This window comes from Tauraco erythrolophus, chromosome 10, assembly GCF_009769465.1.
Source record: "Tauraco erythrolophus isolate bTauEry1 chromosome 10, bTauEry1.pri, whole genome shotgun sequence".
Classification (NCBI taxonomy): Eukaryota; Metazoa; Chordata; class Aves; order Musophagiformes; family Musophagidae; genus Tauraco; species Tauraco erythrolophus.
In genome coordinates this window covers 34,868,459-34,894,815 of record NC_141474.1, presented here as the reverse complement: position 1 = coordinate 34,894,815, position 26,357 = coordinate 34,868,459, and the positions used below count along the sequence as shown (strand labels likewise).

The 26,357-nt window shown below is 45.7% G+C and overlaps 1 protein-coding gene across 1 annotated transcript in view; it reads right to left on the bottom strand.

Moving 5' to 3' along the window:
* LRRC7 (leucine rich repeat containing 7) overlaps positions 1-26,357 on the bottom strand; it is a 102,851-nt gene that overhangs the window by 8,467 nt on the left and 68,027 nt on the right. Inside the window, 8 exon segments of the mRNA XM_086617165.1 lie at positions 1,404-1,464; positions 1,466-1,621; positions 6,697-6,816; positions 11,389-11,538; positions 13,305-14,982; positions 15,967-16,147; positions 17,140-17,251; positions 25,644-25,844. Of these exon segments, the coding sequence (XP_086473291.1) occupies positions 1,404-1,464; positions 1,466-1,621; positions 6,697-6,816; positions 11,389-11,538; positions 13,305-14,982; positions 15,967-16,147; positions 17,140-17,251; positions 25,644-25,844 (2,659 nt within the window).

Below are 26,357 nucleotides of genomic sequence, written 5' to 3'. Positions count from 1 at the left end.
TGCTATAAGATCACCCCGGAGCCTTCTCTTCTCCAGACTGAACAGCCCCAACTCTCTCAGCCTGGCTCCATAGCAGAGGTGCTCCAGATTTGGGAAAGAGCAGTTCACATTGTCCAAATTTTTCACTTCGACATTGGGATAATCTGTCCGTGAGACTTCATCTCGTGCACTTCTATTTTTCCAGACGGTGTCACACCTCCCCAGGTGCTACTCCTGGACAAACCCAGGGAATAAGCACTCCGAAGCTCAGAGACCTTCTGAGCACTGTCAGCATCACGGCCACAGCCCGACAGCCACTCACCACTTTTACAAGTGCCTTACTCGAGAAAATAGTGCTGAATCTTATCTTTTCATTACGACAACTCCAAGTGGCATTGGGTAATTGAACATACACCCAGGTGACCTCAGAGTAGCTTCCACGACTACTCACTGAGCCAGTCTGAGCACGTCCTGGAGCCTCACAAGCAATTGCTTCTGAATCTCAGTGCTGCTGTACTCGGGGACGTAACACAACAACTACTCGTGTGGAGGGCCACGAAGATGATAAGAGGGCTGGAGCACCTTTCCTATGAGGACAGGCTGAAAGAGTTGGGGCTGTTCAGCCTGGAGAAGAGGAGGCTCCGGGGTGACCTTATAGCGGTCTTCCAGTACCTCAAGGGGGCCTACAAGAAAGATGGGGAGAGGCTGTTCAGGGGGGTCTGTTGTGATAGGACAAGGGGTAATGGTTTTAAAATAGAGGGAGGTAGATTCAGGTTGGATATTAGGAAAAAATTTTTTACCATGAGAGTTGTAGAACACTGGAACAGGTTGCCCAGAGAGGTGGTGGATGCTCCATCCCTGGAGACGTTCAAGGCCAGGTTGGACGGGGCCCTGAGCAACCTGATCTAGTTGGAGATATCCCTGTTCCTTGCAGGGGGGTTGGACTAGATGACCTTTGAAGGTCCCTTCCAGCCCTGACCATTCTATGATTCTATGACTGACCAACACTTTACACAAGAGGAAGGTTTACTAATGGTTCTGAGCCTTATTCTGCACGCCAGGCACCTCCAGCAGTTACTGCAGTCATCAAGGCCAAATATGATGGGGATAAGACCGACTAATGAAGAAAGTCATCAGCGCCCGTTTGTTAGACTGGGGGCACTGGGAGTGCAGCTGCCCTTCCCCACAGCAGCGCTGGAGCAGACAGTACCCATCTGAGCAGATCAGCATCTTGCCAAACACACCCCACTGTCAGCACCGAGCTGGGTTACTGGGGAATCGGCAGAAATCGCTGCTTGATTTGGTGTGGCCCAGTGATGCCAGCTCTGGGCAGGAACTGGGATGCCCAACTGTGTTCTTTGGTCAACTCAAGAAAAACAGGATCGGTCCCTGGTGCCGGGGAAGAGGATGAAGCTGCTCACCCTGCTCCTGGTACGCGTCCGTGCTTCTCTGCCCCTTGGTTTGGATTAAACAGCGCCCCGGTCGGAGGGGCCCGAGAGCCCTGCGAGGAGGGAATCTGGATGGGCAGTGGTGGCTGGAACTGCTGGATGGTGACTTTGTTCATGTTGCCTTCGTACTGCTGCTCGCGGCTCCGGTGCTGCAGGCTTTGCGATCCCATCAGAGTCTGGATGTGGCTACCTGCCTGTGGGGAACGCGACCCGTTAGGCCAGAAATTCAGGAAGCTGAAATTTCAGAAGAAATTTCTTCTGAAAAGAAGCAATTATTACAACTTACAGAGTCAAGTAAAAGCAAACCTCCGAAATCGTGCCTGAGGTTTGCCTTTTGACCACAGCTGGAAAAAAAAAAACACGATTATAATGAGCAAGATATGCCCATTGCATTTAGTGACCCTCGGAGGTTTAGGGAAATTAGCCACATATTGTGTGTTTTGTAAACAGAAAACACTTTTTTCCTCATGTCATGACACGCGCTTCCGCTCCAAAACATTTTGTGAACTGAAAACATTTAATAAACCGAAGCAGGGTGGGTTATTCATCACAGCACACTCTGAAGATATTGGAATGTTGTTTTTTTTTTTCTGAGAATAGTTTGGAGTAAGATTTATAAAACAAATACAGATACTGGCCAGTGTTGTGCACTGGGGATGGAAAGCACCATCAATTAAATCCGATGCCTTGTCCTAGGAACAAATGTGGCTTTTACAGAATTTAATTAATCAAAGTTATCAAATTTCTGTGATAATACCTACTGATTTGAAGCTCTAATCCTTTGTAAATACGTGAAATACTACATTAACATTGACTTGGCCTTTTGATGTTTTCAGAATGAAGAGGATGACTGCTGTCATTCTTCTACCCCCTCCATCCCCACTGCCTGTCACCTAACAGGTGAGGTTTGCTCTCCGTGTTCTGCCCTGGACATGGCAAAGTTGCACTCGCTCTATTTAGGTCCATGAATTACATAAACATTTGAAGCCAATCTTTGCAAAATAAATTCAGTGGAGACAATTTTATCATTTTCATTTTTACAGGATTCGGATGCCGTTGCTCACAAACAATCACGCCTCATCACGAAGGTCTCATCCTCAGTACTACTGAACTTCTATGGTCCTGGTGGCAGAGTCACCAACGGTGAGACTGCATTTCAGACAAGATTAAATTTAATACAGCGAAAGATCAAACCACTTCTTACTCATTGGCCAATCATCTGGCCCTCCGAAGGTACAGCAGCCAGGGCATTCGGATTATTGCTCGTTGCCATAGCAAAAAGACATCTTAATGGATTTCCAAGCTTTGTCTGCAGAACCCATCGTTAATACAGAGGCAGGTGGAGCTACTCGTGTCCCTGAATGCAGAATCTCAGCAAGACACGCGGCGACCTGCGAGAAGAACCGAGCTGCTCTGTCTTATTTTTTTGCTGGTGACATTTGAAGAAGGCAGAATACACGTCTGACAGTTCTTCATTTTGGTACAAGGGGGATAGTCTCAAAGCGAGTAACGACAGAGAAATCTCTCACTCCTTGTGCCCAAATCTTCAATCCCCAAACTCTTCTTAAAACACAGCTCATCTGTGTACATGAAAATGCATAACAGACATTGACAAACTCACTCCAAGAATAGCCTGGTGAAGTCAGCCTGTACTGTGAACATCCCACTTCACAGGTCAGAGAGACCTTCGATTCAACCAAGATCAGAAGAGAAGGAAAATGCTCCAGATGGACTTTCAGCTACTCATTAACTCCTCAGCAGCAACGACCCGAGCAGATCGGTGCATCCGTGTCACCTGCACCGCAGCGACGCACGGTGAGCAGGCGACGGTGAGCAGCACGGTTCTACACTTCATCTTGTGCCACACTCATCACAAGAGGATCCCCAAAAAGCAGAATCTCATAAATTCTGCTGTTGACCCAGATGCAATCCCGTATCCACCACAGCAGTGCACAACAGGTGCACTGTCTGCCTCAGAGGAAGAAGTCTATTCGAATACAAAAAAAAATTGTACTTCTTGACTGAAAAACCTCAAATCTTCTTTATCAGGTTAAAAAACCTCCAAACAGCAGGTGCTGGAAATGAAAGAGCCTCCAGCCTCACAGCCGTGGCCAACAGAAACACCCCCATGTCAGAACGGGAGAGAAGTGGTGACTCAGCCACTTGTGTATGCCCCAGTTTCGAGGCAGCTGCCCCGCTCTGGTTCCACAGCATATGCTCCTTCCGCACCCACCAAGACCATTCCAGCCCACGGAAGGCTCTCCAAGAGCTTGTACGGCTCCAGCCGTTGCGTAGGCAGCTGTGATCCTGCAGCAGAAGGTGCCAACACAGCCCTACGCGTCCCCGACCCGCGTGGCTCACCCTCCCAGCGGGTCGTCGCCCTGCGCCCAGGTTGGCCGATCCGACGTCTGTTCCTTTCCCATCTTCATTCTCACTCTTCAACGTCTCTTTTCATAAGGAGTGATTTCCAAGTTTCTTTTTGGTGCTCCCCTGCCACACTTCTACCCCTTCCCCTTTCCACGGAGGCGCAGCTAACTCAGAATACGACCGATTTCATCAGGCTTGTAGCTCACTTCTGTCTCATCGACACGACAGAAAAAGTTGTCTTCCAGGGAACGTAACTACTGTAGTCTTCTAATAAATCACTGGGTTATCCAATTTGAAGATTAAAATATCCAACTTTTCCATATGAGAAATAGCCCGTAAAGTAAGGATGATCACGTAAACGATCATACTTAAAATAAAAATGACTTGAAATAAGAATCTGTATTCCAAACAGCAAAAAGGACAGAAACAAAACCACTTACACCCCAAATAATTATGTAGTGATCACCGTATAGTATTTCCCACCTTACCCACCACCCCTAAATAGCCATCACTACCCGTGTAGCAGCCCTCTAAGCGTGGAAAATGTAGGGACACGTATTCCTGTGTCGATATCTGTACTCCATCATCCTGAGCACACAGTCCATCCATCTACAGCACATGCTCTTCCTCTTGGAAGAACAAGTCCCAACTCTTCCTCCAGTGATTTCCCAAGTACCGCTCTCCCGCGTGGCGACTCTGCTCTGCAGGAGCCCACTCGCGCTCCTACTGCGGTGTTACTGGAAAAACAGAACAGGCACTACGATTCATATTTACATCATTTAATTGTTGAATTACGTTGAACTTTAATTCTATAGAAGATTTCCTGAGTCTGACTTCAAATAATTGCCGTATTTTAATCCTCATGTGCTGGGAAACCAGGACACTTCTGGGTCCCTTTCAATGGAGAAGAGATTAGCGTTGTCATCACAGCACATTGCAAACCACCTCCTGAGGATGGTGGGTAAACAATTTGCAGAATTCATTTTCTCACTCCTGTTAATAGACTTTGAAGAGATCATATCACTGCTTCCTGCGTATTCACACTGTGGCTCTTGCTGGAGCTGGCTAAGCTGCCTTTCTTGGGAATTATTTATTCTGCAGAAAAAAATCCTGTTATGCAGACCGCTTCCCCAATTCCATTGTATTCTTTATTTAACATCCACCACAAAAGTTAATTATTTCCAGCTCAGTGTCCAATATTTACAGTATAATTAAAGCAGCCGACAGCGGATGTAACAATGGATTGCTCCACTGAGCTCAGCAGGTTTCAGTAGGGTTATGCAATGTTTGCACTTACCACATCTGAGCAGCGAGATACTGAAATATTCAGCACAAAACAGAATCTGTACTTTTATTCTAGTAACACTGATGATGCACAAATGCAAGACAGAGACGGTGTTGGATGGTGTGAATGGATAAACGCAGGTTTTATCCCAATATGCCAGTGAAGATAAGCAGTAACCTCCTCTTCAATGTCTTATCCTAGATTCTTGCATATCAGAGGATAAGAAACCCTTCGAAAAACTTGGCTGTCAGAGCCAGCTCCACCAAACCATGTCAGGGCACCCTCCTCCCCCTCCTGTGCTGGGGAAGGAGTCTCTGGGCTGCTCCAGCTGCGATGCCTTTCGCCTCCCATTTTCAAGCAAGTCCCTTGTACAGGTCATAGAATCATAGAACCATGGAATGGTTTGGGTTGGAAGGGACCTCAAAGATCATCCAGTTCCAACCCCCCTGCCATGGGCAGGGACACCCTCCACTACACCAGGTTGCCCAAAGCCTCATCCAACCTGGCCTGGAACAGTTCCAGGGATGGGGCAGCCACAGCTTCTCTGGGCAACCTGTGCCAGTGCCTCAACACTCTCAATGTAAAGAATTTCTTTCTTATATCTCTCTCGTCACCACTTCTGTACGAAGGCAAGAGCTACGGCTTCTGAAACTGTCTTGGGTAAAAAGCTGTGAAGCCAGTAGGGAGATATTTGCCTCGTCAGTGCTGACAGTTAATCACACTACGGCAGTTATCAGTGTGCACATCATGACTCTCACACCAGTTTTACTCACTCGTGAGACTTTACTTCGGGAACGAGCAGGACCCATCTCCACACAGACAACGATCAGTGTCATCATCACTGCTTACATGGGCGGCTCCGCCTTCCCAAGCCGACTGCAAACACAGTTTAGTTTGTCAAGATCCTCCATTCTCCAGCTTTACCACGAGAGCATCTAAAACCAGCAGTTTCTCCGTCGACGAACAGAGCCAAGTTGGGGCTGGGAGAGAGCAGCCAGTGTTTTCATAGGAATGGGCCAGATCCAAGCACTGGAATTTAATATCTACTGCCACAAGGTACTAAAAATGAGACCCTGGAGATATCCCTGTTCCTTGCAGGGGGCTTGGACTAGATGACCTTTGAAGGTCCCTTCCAGCCCTAACCATTCTATGATTCTATGATTCTATGACCCCTTTCTGGTGAGTTTATCAGCAAATGATGTGTGCCCAGGACATCTCTGCTGAAACAGCTGTGACTCCCTAGACCCTGGGCTGGCCTCTACCCCAACACAGCTATTTTTTGCCATGAATTGAAGAGTGTAACTGAAATGAAAAACTTGAGCAAAGACTTTTCAGGACAAGAGGGAGCTGATGGCTGTCTGATACACGCAGGAATACACCTGCCAAACCCCCTGCGCCCATTTCACACCCTACAGGTGCAACTATTAGCACCCGCATGAACAAATACCAAACCAGGTGGCAGGCACGAAATCATAAAGATTATCGCTTCAGACCTTGAAATGAAAATATGTGTTTCCCAAACCTCCTCCTCATTAACCTGTTCTCCTCCTTCCAGTGACTCACTGGGAAAAAGACGCCAGCTGCTGCTGGGCCAGCGGCTCTGCTGGTGCTGCTTACCTTCTTGGTGACGGTGTCCGGTGGCACGTCCCGCCGCCCCAGCGGGTAGGGGTTCCACTGGCTGCTCACGGACACCTCCTCCTGCCCGTTGTCCAGGATGCTGCTCTGCTGCGACGGGGTCTGTGTCAGAAACGGTAGGGCAGCCTTTAGTCACTGTCACAGCACGGCAGAAAATTCTCTCTTCATATTTATTTCAGTAATCAAACCAGTTAAACCATAACACACTACTGCTACAATGGAAATCCTGGCACATTTCTACGGTATTTCATTAACGTGTAATCATATCGCTGTGGGACTCAGGAGATCTTGAAAGATATCTAAGAGAAATAATGAGAATAATGAATGATGAGAGAGAAGAGAAAATTAATTTAACGTAATGCACAATTTTCAGATAAACATGTTTTGGCAAAGTTCCACATTTAAACGTGCAGTCTGCCGTTAATCATTTCACTTAGAACTTTCCTACTGGTCATTCAAGCACCAAAAACTTTTTGTTAAGTATTTGCCACCAAGATTAAATGATGTTGCTTTCCCCCCTGGTTATTTCACTCCTGTTCTCAGCACTTTTGAGGACACATGTACTTCTGTCTCATCCTGATGCTCTGTTATCCGTCTCTCTGTATTTTTTTCCAATAGGTGGAAATTTTGCTAACACGGATATGGCTTTTGGGCCAGACTTTCCAAAATGCCAACATCGAGGTACCACTGAGAGCACTGAGTATTACATAGTGCCTACTCAGTTAACAGCTTATTCAGTTCTGATTAATGGTAATCTGCAAAGAAAAAAAAAAGTCTATATTTTTAGCCTCTGACATTCAAGCAGTTTCTTCTCCAGCTTAGATTAAAAAAAAAATAAAAAAATCACAAACCACTTCTTTAGATGACTGAAGAACAAATAAAACTGTTGCTTGGAAATACTGAAGTTGGTAACTGGTCAATTAAGAACTTTTTTTAATGTAAGCTTAAAAATCCTTTAAAAGTAAATAGAAGTAAACTGGGATGCAAATCATACTCCTCAGAGTTTAAGTAAAAAAATTAAATCCTTTTTATTTAAAATCAAAGAAAACGTTCATTATAATGCTCTCATCATTCAAGAAGTCTTCTGGAAAAATCAGGAAAGATGTGATTTCCTTACATTATAAAAAGCACTACAAAAACATTTCCTCTGTTGAAACTACAAGACCTCCCTACAGAGCTTTCTTTACACGTGATAAAAATGGAAAAATGAAACCAATCCCAGCACTTTTTTCCACAGGTTATCCCTCAGAGCTCAGCAGCCCCCGAGGCAGCAGTGCTGCTGCTCTCCAGTAGCACAATGCTCTCTAACGCTGGGAAATTTGGGAGCAGAGCTGGATGCATCTCCCTTCTGAGGAAAGGCTGAGGGAGCTGGGTCTCTCTAGCTTGGAGAAGAGGACACTGAGGGGGGACCTCATTAATGTTTATGAATATGGAAAGGGTGACTGCCATGAGGATGGAGCCAGGCTCTTCTCAGTGGCATCCAATGATAGAACAAGGGGAAATGGATCTAAGCTGGAACATAGGAGGTTCTGCTTAAACATGTGGAAGAACTTCTTCCCAGTAAGGGTAACAGAACACTGGACAGGCTGCCCAGAGAGGTTGTGGAGTCTCCTTCTCTGGAGATGTTCCAAACCCACCTGGACGCGTTCTGGTGTGATCTGATCTAGGTGGTCCTGCTCCGGCAGGGGGATTGGACTAGATGATCCTTTGAGGTCCCTTCCAATCCCTGACATTCTGGGATTCTGTGATTCTGTGAAACCTGACGCTACGGCTCTGGGTCCCTCCGATGCAGTCAACCCTTTTTGTCCGGACAGGTCCAGACACGCTGCCCAGGGTCAGCCCTGCCCCGGGCACCCTGAGCCCTGTCTGCCCACGGGTCAGACTCTGGGTCCCAGTTTGGGCGCAGGGAGGGCTCTTTGTGCCCAGGTAAACTCATGGCTCAGCCATTCTGCCCTGGTCCCCACGTAACCCTCATCCAAACGGGGGTACCTCATCTGCGACCAGGGCAGGAAGCAGCTTCTAAAATGAGAAAGTAAAATTGCAAAAATTTCTGCTCTGAGGAGTAGTAAAAACCAGTGGAGAAGAAAGGTGGTGTGAGCCATCCCTTCCAGCGTCACCCCCTGTCCCAGGTGCCCAGGGATGTGCTGGGAGCTGCTCACATCCCTAAAACCTGCTGTGTCCTGGCATGCAGGGACCGAGGGGACCAGCGAGGCACCTTCCTAAAGGAACCTCTGTTTTCCCCCCTGGGTGGGACACACGAGTACGCTGACCACTCCGAAAGGGAGGTGGTACTGTGCACTTCTGAGAAAAAAGTGCACCAAACCATAAAGTTTTAAAAGAATTGTGAGGTGGGTGCCAAAATTGAAAGCACTCCTGTGAAAAGTGTTCCTTTTGTCCCTGCAGACAACGCTGCGCCGTTTTGATAAGCGACTGGCTAATCTGCAGAGGTGAGTGCTGACTCGGAATGGAAAAGAAAAAATACAGAGGGTGCTTTCTGCTTCCTCAGGAAAAAGGAACATTCTGTGACAACAGCTTCTTCTTTTCATTTCCTGCAGTAGCATGAATTTGTTGACTTGGAATATTGTTCATTTACAGAGCTTGGACAGACTGCAAACACATTACGTATCTATTAAGTCTAGGGAAAAAATGAAAAACAGCAGTTCAAACATTTTATACATGGAGTAGAATCGATGTAATAAACTTTCTCAAAATAAGGAACTGCTATACTCGATTTCCTGATCTTCCACTGGACAATTAGACCTCACTCATTACTCTCTTGAATCTAGGCCACGAGAAAGAGGAAGAAGAGGTAAATATCAAGCTGCTGTGGCCTGGATTCATTAAGAAATGCAAAATCCTTTAGAACATGTGAAGGAATAAAATTCAACAATACTAAACATTCAATTTATCTGTTTCAACAATAATTTTTCACCACTTTCCAAACAGTACAGTAAGAGTATACATCCCCTCCATGCAGTTCAGCTTCACGTTTTATATGAGTATGTAGCAATGAAATGCTGGTGAAACATAAAGCAGAATAATTCATATAAGACCACACCCAAAAATATGTCACCCTAAACAGTTTCATGACTTTCCTCAGATATTCATATATTAGTATCCATACCCATCTACAGCCTAAAATTATTAAAGTGATATATAACAGCTTATTCTGAAATGCGTGTAAAAAAATAGTACCATTATTTGGAGTTGATGTCGCATGGACTTCTTTCAAGGACTTGTGACAAGAATTAGTATATACCCAAACAGACAAACAAATTATTTGAAAGAAAAAAAGCCAGTATGACCAACACTGGAAAGCTGTCTGTGTCCAAACAGACACACATCTACAGTTAAACTTGACCTCGATGTCATCGACTGAACAACAGAGAAGCACACACTGACATTAGGACTTGTTTAAATCCAGGGACAGCTGAATGGGAGGTGTAAATGAAGTTAACAGTGTATGGAGAGTGAGTTACAGCAGGAGAAACCTGACCATGATGTGTGTGTGTGTGAGCACTGTCAACCCACCACAGCTCTGCTTGGAAAACGTGTGCGATGCACGTGCCTCAACTGGGAAGCCAGGCAGTGCCACGGTCTGTCCTCCGGCCAACAGCACCATCTAGTCCTGTTGCCACTAAATTACCTTCTTCTTCTAAACAGGCTTGGATCTAAACTCTTCCATCGGGCACTGGAACCCTGCTTTGGGAATTCTGGCCAGCACTGACTGCGGAGCCCCGGCCAGGGGCTGCCTGGGAGGGGGCCAGCTGGCCCCGCCGAGCCACCCCCGCGGCCAGGACAGCAATTAACAGCGCAGATGATCACATGCAGCGCCTGGATCTGTGCTCTGCTACCCTTTAATTAACACAGAGATGTCGCTAATTTGTGCCAACAGCCACCGAGGCGGACGCGGCAGGATGCTGACGCTGCCCGTCACCTCTGGCACGGCGGCAGCCCGCGGCCAGCACTCGCCATCCCGACCCTGCTGCGGTGTCTCTCGTGGCCGTACGTGATGCAGAGTAAGGGCTCAGCATCCTCTCGCTGATACTCTGCACATACTCCAGCAACGTCCCTCTCTGGCTCGTCACATGTGCTTTTCCCATCAAACATTTGTTTGTATATAATTAATTGTGCATGTATGTGCTTATCGACAACATAGCATGAATAGCTGTAAAATAACCAGTAAAAAAGTGAGAAAATCATTTTCTTTCTATAGGCATTACTCAAGAAAAGTTTAAAATTAGGTAAGGTGTGGTAGACAGGTACTCAGCGCTCATCAGCTATTGCAGCACACTCAATGAATGTTCAAATATGAAAATCTCTGCCTGCTGGAGCCTGTCGAAACGCACATTAAACATTTCTACATTCATTTTTCTAAGATCAAGGGGTCACAAAACGAAACGCGCTCTCCGTTTCCGCGCGCGGATTAAGTCACTGAGAAGATGATCGCATCGGTCTGGCACACGAGAGCAGAAAGCAGTAATGACAGCCACGTGAGCTACTTCATCCAAAAAGCAAGGTGACCGAGTAGGAAACCTGTATGACATCATCTTTGCTTTTTGGATTGTGTACAGTATAAGCATGAAGAATAGGCAAAAGCTAAACCGGGAAAAAGCAAGGAATGTCATTAATTTATTTCGTAATGCTGGTATATGCTGGCTAGCCCATACTTACTTTCGGTAGAGGTAGCTCTTGAAGCATTTGGCTTTCAAATTTAGATTTAGGCTGCAAGTTTAAAGTCATGCTTCTGCCGGCATGCATTGCTGAAAAACCTCCAGAGTGCAGCATGCCAAGGCTAACTGTGTTGTGTTTGTAAGCAGCGGTCTGAGTAGAGGAAACAACCACGTGACAGGATATGAACACACATGCTCATCGAATTAAATATCACACATATATGGTTAATTTCACAAAGTTTTAGTTTAAGCAAACAAACAGTACCAAGAAAGAAATAGCTTTCTGATGCATGCACTGGGTCACACGGAAGCAAATACATTGCTCGTTGTACATAAGATGGATACCATAAAAGACTTCAACGCTGACGGCAGATGGAACATGTCGTTATCTGCAGTTTGAGACTCGCAGGATGTAACACGGTACAAGTCTTTATTCTGCAAACGTGGCCCCAAATTTTGGTACGCCTGCGCGCCCACGGACGGGCCAGAAAACACGTATCTACCATAAGAGAGCATCAAAGGCAGAGGGAAAACCCGAGGGAAGAAGGCTCTGCCCCATCTCCCGAGCTTTGCGATGCTCCCTGGCCACCAGCTGCCCCGAGGGACGAGCTCCAGCAGGGACACCAGGGACACGGCCCGGCATGGGCAGATGGGCAGCGTCTTCTCCTGCAGCAGCTGCTATGTGGCAGTGCCAGGGGTTCTCATGGGCAACCCCCCCACCAGACAGCCTGGCTCCTTAGAGCTTTGCTTATCTGCATTGCAAACAACTAGAAACTCATCGCAGGCACCTGCGGGGATTACTGGGAGCTCCATTTAACGAGATAAAATCCCCAGTGCGGGCTCGCCAGCAGAGAAAGTATTTCTTAAGCAAACACACATCGTAAACTAAGTGTAAGGGTATTTCTGAAACAAACGTTGTCTGGGAAGGGTTTATTTCCACCAGAAATGTCTCTCCTTGGGGCGCACCGTTTTGCCTAGGTCCTACGGATTTTCCAATCAGTTTTACACCACACAAGGAGAACGGCTGAAGTAAGAAAAAGCTTCAGCCTTCGAGCTGGTTTTTGAAATTTACCCATTGGATCCTTATTTATACTTTAATATGCACCACATCTGAGCAGCTGGAAGGTACTGAGTATATGAACACCAAACTCAGGAGTATCTAGCACGAAAGAGGTGTACGGACACATCTGGAAACTAACTTCTGCGTTTCAGGACAGTAATTTTTCACAACCACTTCGGATTCAGAAGTAAATCCGATTCATGAAGTAGGTCATTAAACAGTTGGGACCAGTATCGGAATCATGCACTAGAGTACTTGTACCGGTGTGTAGAGAAGGTAAATGAGCATCACTTCCTACTGTAAAGGGAGCAAGAACCATATATTCCTTGTGAAAACAGTGGCAGTGTATATCCAGGGGTATTTTTCAGAGCTAAGAGATGCCTTTAAATCCCCTCCACTAACAGCGACAGGAAAGCTAAAATACATTATTTCACTTTTTAATCTGTGGCGTTTTCCTTTATCGCCTTGTCCTGCAAAGATGTACCCGGCACCTTTTAGAGTTCTCCCATCACTTCTGAAGTGGTGGACCCCCCCAGCACACTCCCATCTGTTGATAAGGAGGGAATTTTTTTTACGGGTTCGATTATTTCGGACGGCGCCGCAGCACTCGCCCCGTCGGCGACGGGCACCGCGGCGCGTTACTGGCGCAGAGGCTCTTTGCCACGCGTCTCCCCGGGAACCCCCTCACTCCAGCTGCTCTGGAGCACCCCCAGACCCCTGGGTGGGCCGGTTCCCCTGACACCAACGCAGGGATTTCATTACTGGGAATTCTGGTGGTCACCACTGTACGCGCAAATAGTTTGATACACCGAAACACACAACTAAAGGCATTAATTGCAGAGAAATGCCAAACATACCCTGTCTAACCTTCTAGCTTCTATATGTCTAAGTAGCTGTTGTCTCCAGTCAGCGGGCATTTTAGCACAGCTCTCATTTCCCTTCACAGGGGTGGGCCTTGTCTTTATATCACCGCTATCGGAAGGCTTGTCGCCATAGTTACCCAAGCTATAGTCCGACGGTATCTTTTCCAGCAGCGCTGCCATAGTCGGCCTCGCTGACACCGGCCTCGTTTGCGACGTGCCGTAACTCTCCGTACTGTAGCTTCTTGCAGACAACGGCCTCCTTTGAGTAAGGTTTTTAACTGGGAAGCTTCCAGTCTGGGCTTTCACCTCTTGGTAGGACGGATGCTCGTCTTCGTACCTGCCGTTCCTCTTGAGGAACTGAGACTCGGAGACTGAGATGCTGCTTTGGCGCTCCACGGCTCCTCGGTACGGAGGTCTGCCGTACCTATCGCTCGGGGGCAGCTCGTGGGGCTCACTGACTCTCCTGAACATGGACATCTCGGTGGAGCTGGCCAACGAATCCGCTCTCCTCAAGAAGCCCGGCCGAGACCCTTGGCTGGCGAAGGGGGCACCGACGGCCTCCTCGTTCACCGAAGGCTGGGAGAAGGAGAACATGTGCTCCACCGGCGGGTAGCCGCGGTAAGCCCTGGGGCTGACCAGATCCTGGGGCAGGTTTTTACTCTGCTGGGGAATGTACTCGGGGTTGAGCTGGAAAGGCGGCGGCAGCCTCTTCTCCGCTGTGACCTCCACTGCTCCCTGCGGGTTGAAGCTTTGGTCGAACTGGTAGACTTTCTTGGTGACGGACGACTTCTGCTGCGGTTGCACCTTGACGCTGCCGTAGGTCAGCAGCTCGTCGTCCAGCATGGGGACCGACTGGCTGCGGGACATGCTCAGCATGCCGTGCTCCGGGCCCAGGAGCTTGTCCACCCTCTCGTGGGTTCCTACAGTATCGTTACCAGATGCATAGTTTTCTAAGGGTATATTATACACTTTGTAGGTACCAATGTCTATCTCATCGATACTTTGCGACTTCTTAAATTTGTTAGTTTTTAAATCCCTCATCATCGGAGAAAGCCGTTCCGTACTCTTGCTGATGGAAATAACGCTTTTGGAAGGATCTGGGCGACAGTGGATATGCGAAAAGACGTTTGTGAGACTTCTGTTGGCATTTGAATCGTGATATTCCCACGCTATTCCTGGAGCAAAAGTGCTAGTCATTTCAGGAGACTCTTTGACATGATCCTTCCGCTCAGGCAAAGGGCTGGTGGTGGGGGTGCTTTCCAGTTTGGAAGGAAAAGCTGTCCTGTCTTCAAAAGGACTAGGGGTTCTGGTCCAATTTTGCCAAGGATTGGGAGGAGGCACTTCAGATTCATGTGTGTTTCTGAGCGTCGGCTGCTCCAGCTCCAGGGGAATGCCAACTATCCTGTCTTGCCTAATCAACGGCCTGCGCCCGTGCGCAGATGTGCTTCTCGACTTCGTGCTCAGGAGGGGGTTGGCACCGGGGTTCTCCACCGCGCTCTCCTCCGCCACGAACCCCGTGTTGTCGTAGTGCGAGCCGTCGGTCCAGCTGTCGGCGAAGGCGTCGCTCAGCGGGCGCCTGTCGGGGCGCGGCGGTAGACTCCCCGCCGGAGCGGGTTCCCGCGGGCTCAGCAATGGCTTGGTTTCCAGGGGCTGCGGAAACGACTGCGCCAGCCTGCGGAAACAGAACAAAGCAAGACCGAGATAAAAACGCCTTCCATCAGAGCGCGCGGGCAGCCATCAGAAAGGCAAAGTTGCAAAGAGATTTAATATTCTCCTATCTATAGTCTGGCTTTGGGATGTGCACCAGGTGTGCACCTTGTGCCGCTGGGTGGGCACGACCAGCTGCAGCGGGTTTTTTTGCACTGGGGGACAGATTCTGTAAGTACCTACGCAGGGAAACTAAGCAGCCCGGCAAAAGTCCTGGGTGGCTCAATGCTGTGTTCATATAAACCCAGCCAAATATATTTTCCTACTTTAAAAATAATCTTCTACGAGTGCAGGGGAAGATTTTTTACACTTATTCTTTTTTTTTAAACGAAAATACCAGATTCACTCTGTGCGTGTTCTCACCACCAAGACTTTATGCATCTTCAGCGAGCCGCCTTCAGCCTCTCTTTAGTGGGAAAGAGCCTGTGGATGGAATTATGTTTAGATGGAACTACATTAGGTGATTTATGGCAGGAATAGACAGGGCAGGGTGCTCCTGGTATAGTACGAGAGTGTTTTCAGGTTGCTCATGGCCAGTGCAAATTATAACTTTCAAAGAACCGTGTTGTTCTTGGAGGTCCAGGGCAGAGTGAGGCTCAGGACAGCAACCATATAGGAGATATACATTCTGCTATCGCTGCCGAACTACAGCCAGCTGCAGCTGAGGACCACAGAGAGCAGAAAAATTGCAGCTCAATTACTAGGTGCTTTTAAGGCATGGTTATAGCACGTAGTCGAAAAAACCAGCTGTAGAATTCCTGACATTATAGAGTACGAAAGGGTGGCCAACTCTGCACCGCCTGGGCTGTGAAGAGCTGTGCACACCTCTGCACAACTGGGCTAAAAATGTGGTTTTTTTTCCTTGAACGCTCTAACAGACAGCATGCGATCCCTGTGAACGCGTATGACGAAAGGCAACCAGAAGCCGTGTTAAGAAGGAGTGTCACACCTGTTCCCCCACAAAGAGTTATTCACTGCTTCTTTAGCCGTTGTCTGCAAGGACCCCATTTTAACATGCGCGTTGGAGGACCCTGAGGAAGCCTGGGAAGGGGAATAGTCTGAGTAAGTGCCTGAGGAAACGCTGTTATTCAGACAATGGATCTTATCTGCTTCAGACTCATCTGTCGATTCTGAAACAAAACACAGCAAACGTTTTCAGGAGCGGGTATTTGGAAACTAAACTCCAGAAAAATACCTTTTTTAATTGATACTATGAAGAGAGATATAGATGTGCAAAAATATCTATGTAGTATGTTTTCAAATCAGAGTGAAGTGTACCGCACCTTAAGGAACGTGTCTATCTGTGCACATGACATAGAACCATAGAATGGTTTGGGTTGGAAGGGACCTCAAAGATCATCCAGTTCCAACCCCCCTGCCATGGGCAGGGACACCCCCCACTACACCAGGTTGCTCAAAGCCCCATCCAACCTGGCCTTGAACACTGCCAGGGATGGGGCAGCCACAGCTTCTCTGGGCAACCTGTGCCAGTGCCTCAGCACCCTCAGTGTAAATAATTTCTTCCTTAGATCTCATCTGAATCTCCTCTCTTTCAGTTTAAATCCATTGTCCCTTGTCCTGTCACTCCATGCCCTTGTCCAAAGCCCCTCTCCAGCTTTCTTGTAGCCCCTTTAGGTACTGGAAGGTGCTGGAAGGTCTTCCCAGAGCCTTCTCTTCTCCACTCTGAACAGCCCCAACTCTCTCAGCCTGTCTCCAGAGCAGAGGTGCTCCAGCCCTCGGATCATCTTCATGGCCTCCTCTGGACCTGCTCCAGCAGCTCCATGTCCTTGTGTTGGGGACCCCAGAGCTGAATGCAGCACTGCAGGGGGGGTCTCACGAGAGCAGAGCAGACGGGCAGAATCCCCTCCCTTGACCTGCTGCCCACGCTGCTCTGGGTGCAGCCCAGGACACGGTTGGCTTTCTGGGCTGCCAGCACACGGTGCCGGCTCATGTTGAGCTTCTCATCAAACAACACCCCCAAGTCCTTCTCCTCAGGGCTGCTCTCAATCCATTCTCCACCCAGCCTGTACTTGTGCTTGGGATTGCCCCGACCCACGGGCAGGACCTTGCACTTCACCTTGTTACATATGCTTTCATCTAAAAGGTTAAGTCAAATTAGTACCTTTCTTGTCTTTACCCAGAAGAACAAGTTTGGGTGGGTACAACGGAGTCTCTGGCATGGAAGGACGAAGTTCCCCTATCCGCATCTCACTGGCAGGATGTCCAAAGGCATCCTGAGGAACATAACAACGTCGAGTAAACATAGGAAACAGAATCCACTTCAAACTGCAATGAACAAACATTTCACAGCCTTCTTTTCACGAATGTGACAACACACCAAAACTCTACCATACGGGCAGTGTCTCATCATGCTGATTTGTCAGATGAAAATTCTAATTAGTCCTACATAAATACTTGTAAAAATCATGGTGATGTGTTCATTCTGAAAATGTGGACAAAAACAGATGGAACTTGCACATCAAGGCCGTGTAAACATTTTTGATGAAGTAAAGGTCACAAACATGCAAGCTGCCAGTAACGATAAATAAAAATTCAGAATAAACATTTGCTTCTTATTTCAGGAGTAAGTATTCCTCATTCATTTATTTGTGACACAAGTAATTCCATAGATTCAACTGTCCCTATAGCTATATTTAATTAAAACGACATTGTCTCTAAAGAGTTTTTTTTTCTGCATTAAATGATACGGATTTCATAAACTACTCATTGAGAGTTGAGCACATCTTCACCTTCAAAGCCCTGCATAACTCTTCTGCTGTTCTAGCTGGCAACAGATACACACTGAAAATAACATGAGTTAAAAAGTGGAAAGGAAGTGAGATATAGTCTTAGAAAGAGATATTTTAAATTAGGACATTTAAATTAGGCTCGTAGGATAGCTAGAAGGGAATGAAGACACAAACAGGGAATCTGTGGCATTTCTTATCCCTGGAAGAAAGTTCATAAATGAGAAAGATGCTGACCTGAAGGTAGGTGTCTTGGGGAGACAGGGTAGGGGATGACACTTACTGGAGGAATGATACTGGTAACCCTGCCCTCAGGATGGGACTTAAGGAAAGGGAGTCGGAAGAACGAGCAAGATGGGAACTGTGGGTGTTGGTGCATGGGCTCGGGGCAGTGCAATGGCACAGGAACTAGCAGAGGTGGGCATGGCAACACTGGGAACTGTGCCAACAGTAATCAGGATCATTTTTTGGGGGGGGGTGGTGGTGTCTGAGATACATGCATCGTCTCGGCAGTGAGAGGATGAGCTGTGACTTCGTAAAGAGGATGGAAGCTGCAGAAAGAGACTATCTGGTAAAAAAGAGGAACTTTTGGAGAGACATTAGGAGAAAATCAATAATTAGTATAAATGAGGAACAAAATAGTTAGGCTAACTACATTTAGGAGGGAACTGACACTAATGGAGCCACTATGAGGATTGCTGTACCCTGACACTTCGTTGTTAAAGGTACTCCCGTGAGTTTGCAGAGGGAAGTCAATAAAGAGATGTACTATTTAGAGAAACCATTTAAAATGGAGTACCAAACCCCAAACCACATTATTAAAATGCTACAATATTTTAAAAATCTACTTTCTTTCACTTGTAAGGAGAAAACTTTCAGAAGTTTACTCTCCATTAACTACTTTTTGTAGTAACAGTGGAAACAGAGGTTTGTAGAAGCACTTGCCATGTGCTCTATCCTTGAAGAATATAATTCCATTTTCACTATAGATGTTTTAATCCTTCTACATCCAGTGTTCTGCTGGAGGTAGTACCATGCCAAAACAGCAAAGAACAGGTACCTTCACAGCCTGTTTAATTAACCCCCTCAGTGCCAACATTTAGCTACATACTGATTCTGACATGGCGCAATATATTTGAGACTTTAAGCTACTTTGACATGCAGAGATCCCTTGTTGTGTACGGCACTTCTCACAGAACAGTAGTGATGCACGTACAACGTAGAGCTAACAGTAGTGCAAGAGCATTTTTCCAGTGCAGCACACTCATTTCCCAGTGCAGTGTAGCAAACTTGCACAAACCCATTTTCTGAGTACTAGGAAAGTGCGCGGCATTCGCAGTGTGTGTGAAATTCTCCACCTCTGAAGCATGGTGCGTGTTAAGTTTCTTGTTGTACCTCTGAGCTTTTTGCATGCTCTTCTTTCTCCTTCCTGTCTGAGATTTCCAGATTCGATTTATGAGTGTTGTCTGTATCAGACAGGTGACCCTTTTCGAATTCTTTATTTTCTCTATCTTGAACCTAGAATCCCAATATTGTGCAATGAAACTTCCAAAAGTTATAAGCTTAAAATAGTAAGACAGGAAGAAGCAGCAGTTCCATTTCTGACACAATGACCAACACAGGTTTTTATTTCAGGTGCATGATTTTATGAAGTTTTCTATGTTTGTTTTTGGGTTTTTTTTTTTTTCTTTTTAGCCCCTAGTCCAGCTATTTCAATAAAAATCAATACACTCGTGAAAGAACTAGTCTGGCATAGTGAATATGTCATGAAAGTCTAATAATTTGTAAAAAAAACAAAATCATATTCCATTTCATTCTAGGCTCTTTAAGAGGACTTTTTTTCTTACAAGACCAAGGACAGAAAGGCCACTAATAGGGAGGAAAAAAGAAGTATTAGTAGTAGGACTAAGTAGCAAGAGCAAAGGGAAGAGATAAATGTAATTGTGTTGTCTTATTCTTCAGGACTAACCAAAGGCACAGGTAGACGACAGAAAAATATGGTGAGCAGTTTCCCAAGAGAACATAGATAGTAAAAACCCATTAAAATAACTGGGAAAGAGAAATATCACCAACTATTCATGCTGACAACACAAGACAACATTAAATTATTATCTAGAGGTATAGAATTTTAAAAATAACCTAACTCTTAGAGCCTGCTTGCAAAGAATGCAACGCCTGAGAAAAGAGCAGAAGGAGGGTCTGGGCAGACGTAGCATGCACGAGGCAGAGGAAAATGGGACCATTAATGATCCATCTATTCCAAAGAAACAATTAAATATACGTAGAGGGTTGGCAGCACTTCTAAACCGGAGAAGGCTGGGTCAATCGGAAGAATGACAAGCTGGCTATAAAGACATGGAGAAGCAAAGAAACAAATGGCTCAAGGCAAACATTACTCGGCCCATACTTCCCAAAAACTGTAACGAAGGAACAAAGGAGATGACAGAAAGTTTAGCAACAAATGTGACCAGAGAGCAGTTTTGTAACAAAGCCTCGCTGAGCCCCTGACCCACCTTCCAGTCTCTGCACAGAAAACGGCAGTACTTCCACCTCCGTGTGCCAATAGTTTCAAAGTCCCATTAAACAGTCTTCTCCCGACAAAAATCCCAAAACAAAGGCTATCTGAAGCTCAGCATGGGAAATATCCAGTCACAGTTCTGGGTATTTTGCTGTCGAAGCTAGCAATTATCGGACCGATCTAAATAAAATTCAGTCGTCACTCCCGGAATGCACTGAGAGTCACCTCAAAAGATGGGATTATCCCAGAAGAAAGTGGAGTGGAGGATCTTCCACCTACTCATAAATCTTCCCCACTCTTCTGGCTGCAGCAGCAGCTTCCAGAAAGGCCAGTTTCAACAGCCATTAGACCTGCAGGTTGTCCCAAACAGGATGTTAATACAAGATAACACCGAACTGGTGGAAGGAAAACTTCTGACTGTGGACATAGAATCCGGAGGTGGGAGAAGGAAGGAACTCCAGCACACTTCCCACCTGCAGAGGAGATACAGCAGCCAGCACAACGTTGCAGCATCAAAGCAATGAGTTCTCACCTCTTCAGCCCCAGCAGCAACCTCGGACGTACAAGAGAGCTTTCCAAGGAGACAGGAACTTGCTGATCCAGTGACATAAGTACATGAGGAACAGACTGGGGCAGATGTAGTTCTTGGGACTCCACATGGAAAGACATAGTAGATGCTGGAAAAAAACTGCCATGAGCAGGTAGGGCATAATGATTGTTTCTGCCAACTGTCTGCTTTGCAGTCCTGTGGACTGGCAAAGCCATTGGAGGAACACACACAAGAACCTTGCTGATTCAGGTGGGCAGAAATAAAGCCCAAGGGATGCATCCAAGAATCGACCAGAACTCTGTATCACCAAAGAAATCAAAGTTAGAGATCCTCAGTCTACAAAGATGCATTTTAGAATGAAAATTTCCATTTCCAGTAGTTTAATCTCAGATAGCTAAGCTTGTTAGCTGACTGATAAACTACAGATGCTACCCGACCACTTACCAGTCACATACTGCAGATGACTGCAGACCTTCTAACATCAACCTAAGTCATAAACCATGGAGAGGCTCTTGTCCAGCTCTGTATGTGATCTTCAGCGTGAGGACAGAAGTCTCAGCACCGCCCTGAGTTACAACACCCTGATATGTGAATTGCACTCTCTGTGCTCTCCCATTTCTGGAGGAAACAAGCTCCTGGTGCTCTCTATCGAGATGGAAACGCACTCAACTGCATACATCTCACTGAGGTTGCTACCAACAGAGAGAGTCTCAGGCCTTTTGCAAAAAAGCCACTTCGCGGTCCATCAAACACAAACCAGGGCTACTTGCCCCGTGTACCTGAGTTTGTCCAGAGTGCCATGTCCAGAGTGCCATGTCCAGACATGTGATACTGCACCTCCTGAGTCCTCTCACAGCAGGGGGACAGGCAGAGCAGCAGCCTCAGGGGGTCCAGTGACGTCTGGGACCGCTTTTATGGAAGGCAGGCTTCATCTTGCAGGCAGCCCTGAGTAATGCCCCTCCAATCCAGACACTTCGATAAGGTCAGGCAGAAGTCAAAGTAACTCAAAATTAACTTTAAGACATTTGACACCCTATCTGAAGAAAGGTCTCTTGTGAGTCAGGCCTCCAGATGAATAAATCATTACATCCTTTCTCCTTTGACAAGAAGGCACCAAGGTCATAAACTCAGTAAAGATCTTTTGTGCCATGGAGAAACTAAAAATTCTATAATGAAGATGTTTCTGCCTCCTGGTAAAATATAGGTAATTCTGTTGCAAAGAGCTTATCAAGGTATGGGTTTAAAGCAGACACAAATTAAAAAATCTTTAGGACGTGTTTCTCTCCCAATCAGGAGAGACTGTCATTGTGCATCTCATCAGTGGAAAACAGCTCCCACATCAACTGGATCAACTGTAGCCAGGCATCCTGGGGGAAACAGAAGTCTTCCTGGAAAGGCAAGATGATCTTTCAAGACACTCTCTGAAACTTTCACCAAAAACAGAACAAAAAGAACACTCTTCACCACCACCACCCACCTCAAAAAAACCCCACAACCCAAACCCACACAGTAACAAAGAAGTTAAAAAGGTTGAGGTCTTATTTTGACTGAGATGAGATGAAGGTCTCAGAAGATGCAGTACAGCTGAGGCAGTATTATTCCAGCTGTTAGCACCAGCATCTGCATCGGATCACTCATAGAATCATGGAATCATAGAATGGTCAGGGCTGGAAGGGACCTTCAAAGGTCATCTAGTCCAACCCCCCTGCAAGGAACAGGGATATCTCCAACTAGATCAGGTTGCTCAGGGCCTCGTCCAACCTGGCCTTGAACGTCTCCAGGGATGGAGCATCCACCACCTCTCTGGGCAACCTGTTCCAGTGTTCTACAACTCTCTCACTCCAAGAGTAACTCTCTCTCCTTTTTACACCGTATTAATAAACCTGCTGGGAATTAACACAAAGGATGCAATGCTGCAGGGTGGACTAGAAAAGACTTTTTTTTAATTCAGAGTTGAGAGTTATATCCAGTACTTCCAGTTTATTTGTCGATCCATACATATCAAAAATATTAACTATAAGGATCTTAACTCCTGATTTGTGGTATTTCTCATTGTTCTTGATGGAAGGGCCACACAATGCACTAAGTTATCCCAGACTTCTTTTTTGTCCAAAATGCACATCTTCCAAAATTACTTAGGACAATAAAGAGTTTTTTTTTTAATTGATGATTAATTACAAAATTGTTTGCTTATTATAACTGAAGATGGAGGATGATACAGGGGATTTGAAATGTAGCTTGCTACTCATTTCAGCTGCTCTCTTTAATTATTTAGCAATAATTTGGGGAAGAGACATGTGTAAATTAATTGTAAGAAAACCCAAAAGAGATCAGAAAAGAAACCAGCTTATCTGGCCTCTGAGGAAGAGAAAGTGAGCGTTGTGCCCGAAATTAAATTACCTTGTTACTAGAAACTGTCTTCAGCCTAAATCTATATCACAACATACAATTCAAACTGTATTTTAACCTGAGGCTTTAGATCATGTCTCCTAATTATCTGAAAGGCAAATGGAGCTAATTACGTTTTATTTAATGTGTTACAACTGAAATCACACTAATATCATTCACAAAATCATTCACATTTTTCCTGCCGTTGTCCATACCCCTCTTTATTTTCATGCAGGAAGCCACAGAGAGGAAAATGTGTACCTTATCCTGCTTGTAGCTCAAAACCTTGCCAGTGTCATTAGTTGCATGAAAGACCAGAACACTTTTTGGTATTTCTTTAGTTGACAAGACAGTTGTGTTACTAGTCTTGACCAAGCACCAGGAAAACTAAAATCTGGAAAAGTTCCATCTTCACTATTATAATAACAGATGAAAACTGCATCCTCGCTGATTTGATGGAAATAGTCATGCACTCACATCAGTTACTCGTGGCAGAAAATGAACTAGGAAATTGCAATCACATTATTTAATTGCACTTCAGGAATTCCTGCAGGGTCTTCAGCAATTCAACGATTTTTATGGAACGCTTCTTGCGACACTCATGCGCATCCAGGTGCATCCACAGCAAAACGAGGTCAGATTATTTTTCTGTTGCAAAAGCGAATGCATTTTCAGCAAAGAACGAAACGTAAGAATGAAATCTGTGACCACCACAGCAGGTGGTCACACAAGCATTTCACAGGATTTTATGGTGGTGCTGCCATTTACTCTTTCCTTACACCTCCGTAACGGAGCCGTCACCGGGCTCTGCACACTCACAGGACCCTCTGCTGTGGCTCAGTTAACTGGGATGTTAAGACTTTAGTTTAAGAACTTAACATTCAGTTTAAGAGCAACTCAACCAGTGCAGCTGCCCTCTTCTGCAGTCGGTGTCACCCGACACAGCCACAACACCAAACCCCTCATGTCATTGTCAGACAACCTGGATTGAAGCTCCAGACAGACAATATGTGTGTGTTCACAGGAGGGTTACGAAAACCTGCAGGAAGCTACGATGAATACTCAAGTTCAAATGCCAGGGGATACCAAACCAATTCTGTGCATTCCGTACCACAACACCAGAACACATGAATACTCATGGCACAAGACATAAATTGGTTAAAATGCCAGATTGGCACAGTAAGAACTTAATGGGTAAAAAGGAATAGCAGTGGAATTCAAGATTTCAGATTTGGATAGAGAGATGAATGATTTAACTTAAATATTTTAGTTTGAAGTACTAATCAAAACTGTGCCTAGATTTGAAGAAAGTCTTCTGAAGCCACCTTAAAAGAAAGCTTTTGTGTTTGTGTTTTGGTTTTTTTTTTTAAGAAATAAAAATGTTTAACTGTAAATAAAATACACATAACTGACAGAGCAGCTACAGTGATGGCTGAATATGTAAAAACAGACAATCTATGTCAGGGATATGGAAAATTAAGGAAGAAAAGTTCATGCATACACGAGTAGCCAGAGACAGGCGTATTTCAAGGATGATGAATTTACCATAATATTTAAACAGCAAAGGGGTGAAAAGATAATACGATTTTTTTTTTTCCTTCTTTCTTTCTTTCAAACACGAAGTTTTTCAGGAATGCTGGCATTCTCCTACACCTGCCCGAGCCCACAGACTACCAGCACACACTGCCAGGGCCAGAGACTGCCCTTATCTCCAAACTGTGCCCGCACGAAGCGAGCGGCCAGCGCCAACGCTAACGAGTCACTGCCCTCTGAGACCAAGCTTCAGCTCTTTGTATCAGCTTGGCACATGCCTAGGTGCTCAGGAACTTACCTCCCAGTGGCTGCACTGGTGCCAGAACAGTTACTGTGCCTACTGACCCACTGCTGGCAAACAGACTAAGGGCTCGATTCTGCAACACGTTGTAAGTCGCTATTCAGGGGCTGCTTGATCTCAAGTTCCCTGCACTCCTGCTGACCTCATTAACTTTTGGCAAGGTTAATTGGCTATATACCACGTGTCAGGTGACTAGAAGAAGCAGAACCTGATGGCATGGCAGGGTCAGACGGAACGAACTGATTTGTCATTGAGATACTTGGCGCAGAAATACACTTGAGTCTGAGATATGAATCGTGATCAGACCCATTCTCCTGCTAACATGCGAGTCTCTCGTGTCATTGACATTTAGGAGAGTGCTTGTATATATCAACACCAAAACTCAGACCTTAAAACCAAAAATTCAACCTGATAAACTCAGTAGTATCGGGAAAAACAGCAACTCAATGTAAAATTAAATTAACTTTACGGAATGAAACCAGAAACTATTAGGTATGAGGCTGACAGCAGATGCAGAATATCATTTGGTGGAATTTTGTTAAAACCCCATCTCGAACTCTTGAGAGGAACAAGGATCCTTTTACATTACCTCCACCGAAATCTCCTTTGGTGCCATGGGCCACTTGTGCTCATACTTTTCTTTCACAGTTTGTTCACTGTTGGCGGTTGGTGTTGAGTTCTCAGGCCGTACTCCATGGCTTGTTTTGCCCACCAGATTTTGAACTGATTTTACCATATTCTTTAAATCCTCCGGGTATGGAGTGGGATAACGTTTTAGATTTATTTCAACCTGAACATTCATAAAAAAGAATTAAAGCACAAATACAAAATGAAAACAGCATGCAAACTAAAACCATGGTTACAGTACTATGGCCAAGTGCAAATTCCTCAAATTTTTAATTAATCTCTTTGAGGTAATGTGTCACATAGAGCTGTCTTCACAGATTTTTAAGTTCTTGGACTGAAATCTGCTCTCAGTTACACTATGTCAAGCTTTAATGGAATTTCAGTGACACAAAATAATGGATGGGAATGGTTCCCTATAAGCCTATCTGTTACCCTGAGAGAGTATTGTATTTTAATTCTACACTTTGCTTGAGAGCACTGACATATTAAATCACACTCTTTCAGAACAGCGCTGGTGTAAATGCAGAATTAATTTAGCTATGTTCAAGTGTACTGAATTAACCTGAATTATCTATGGCAGCTGAGAATGGAATCTGATCTACTGGGAGCTCTTTGCTCTTTGAGATGTATAATGTACATACATGCACCCAACTGTATTTCACTCTTTTCTTATACA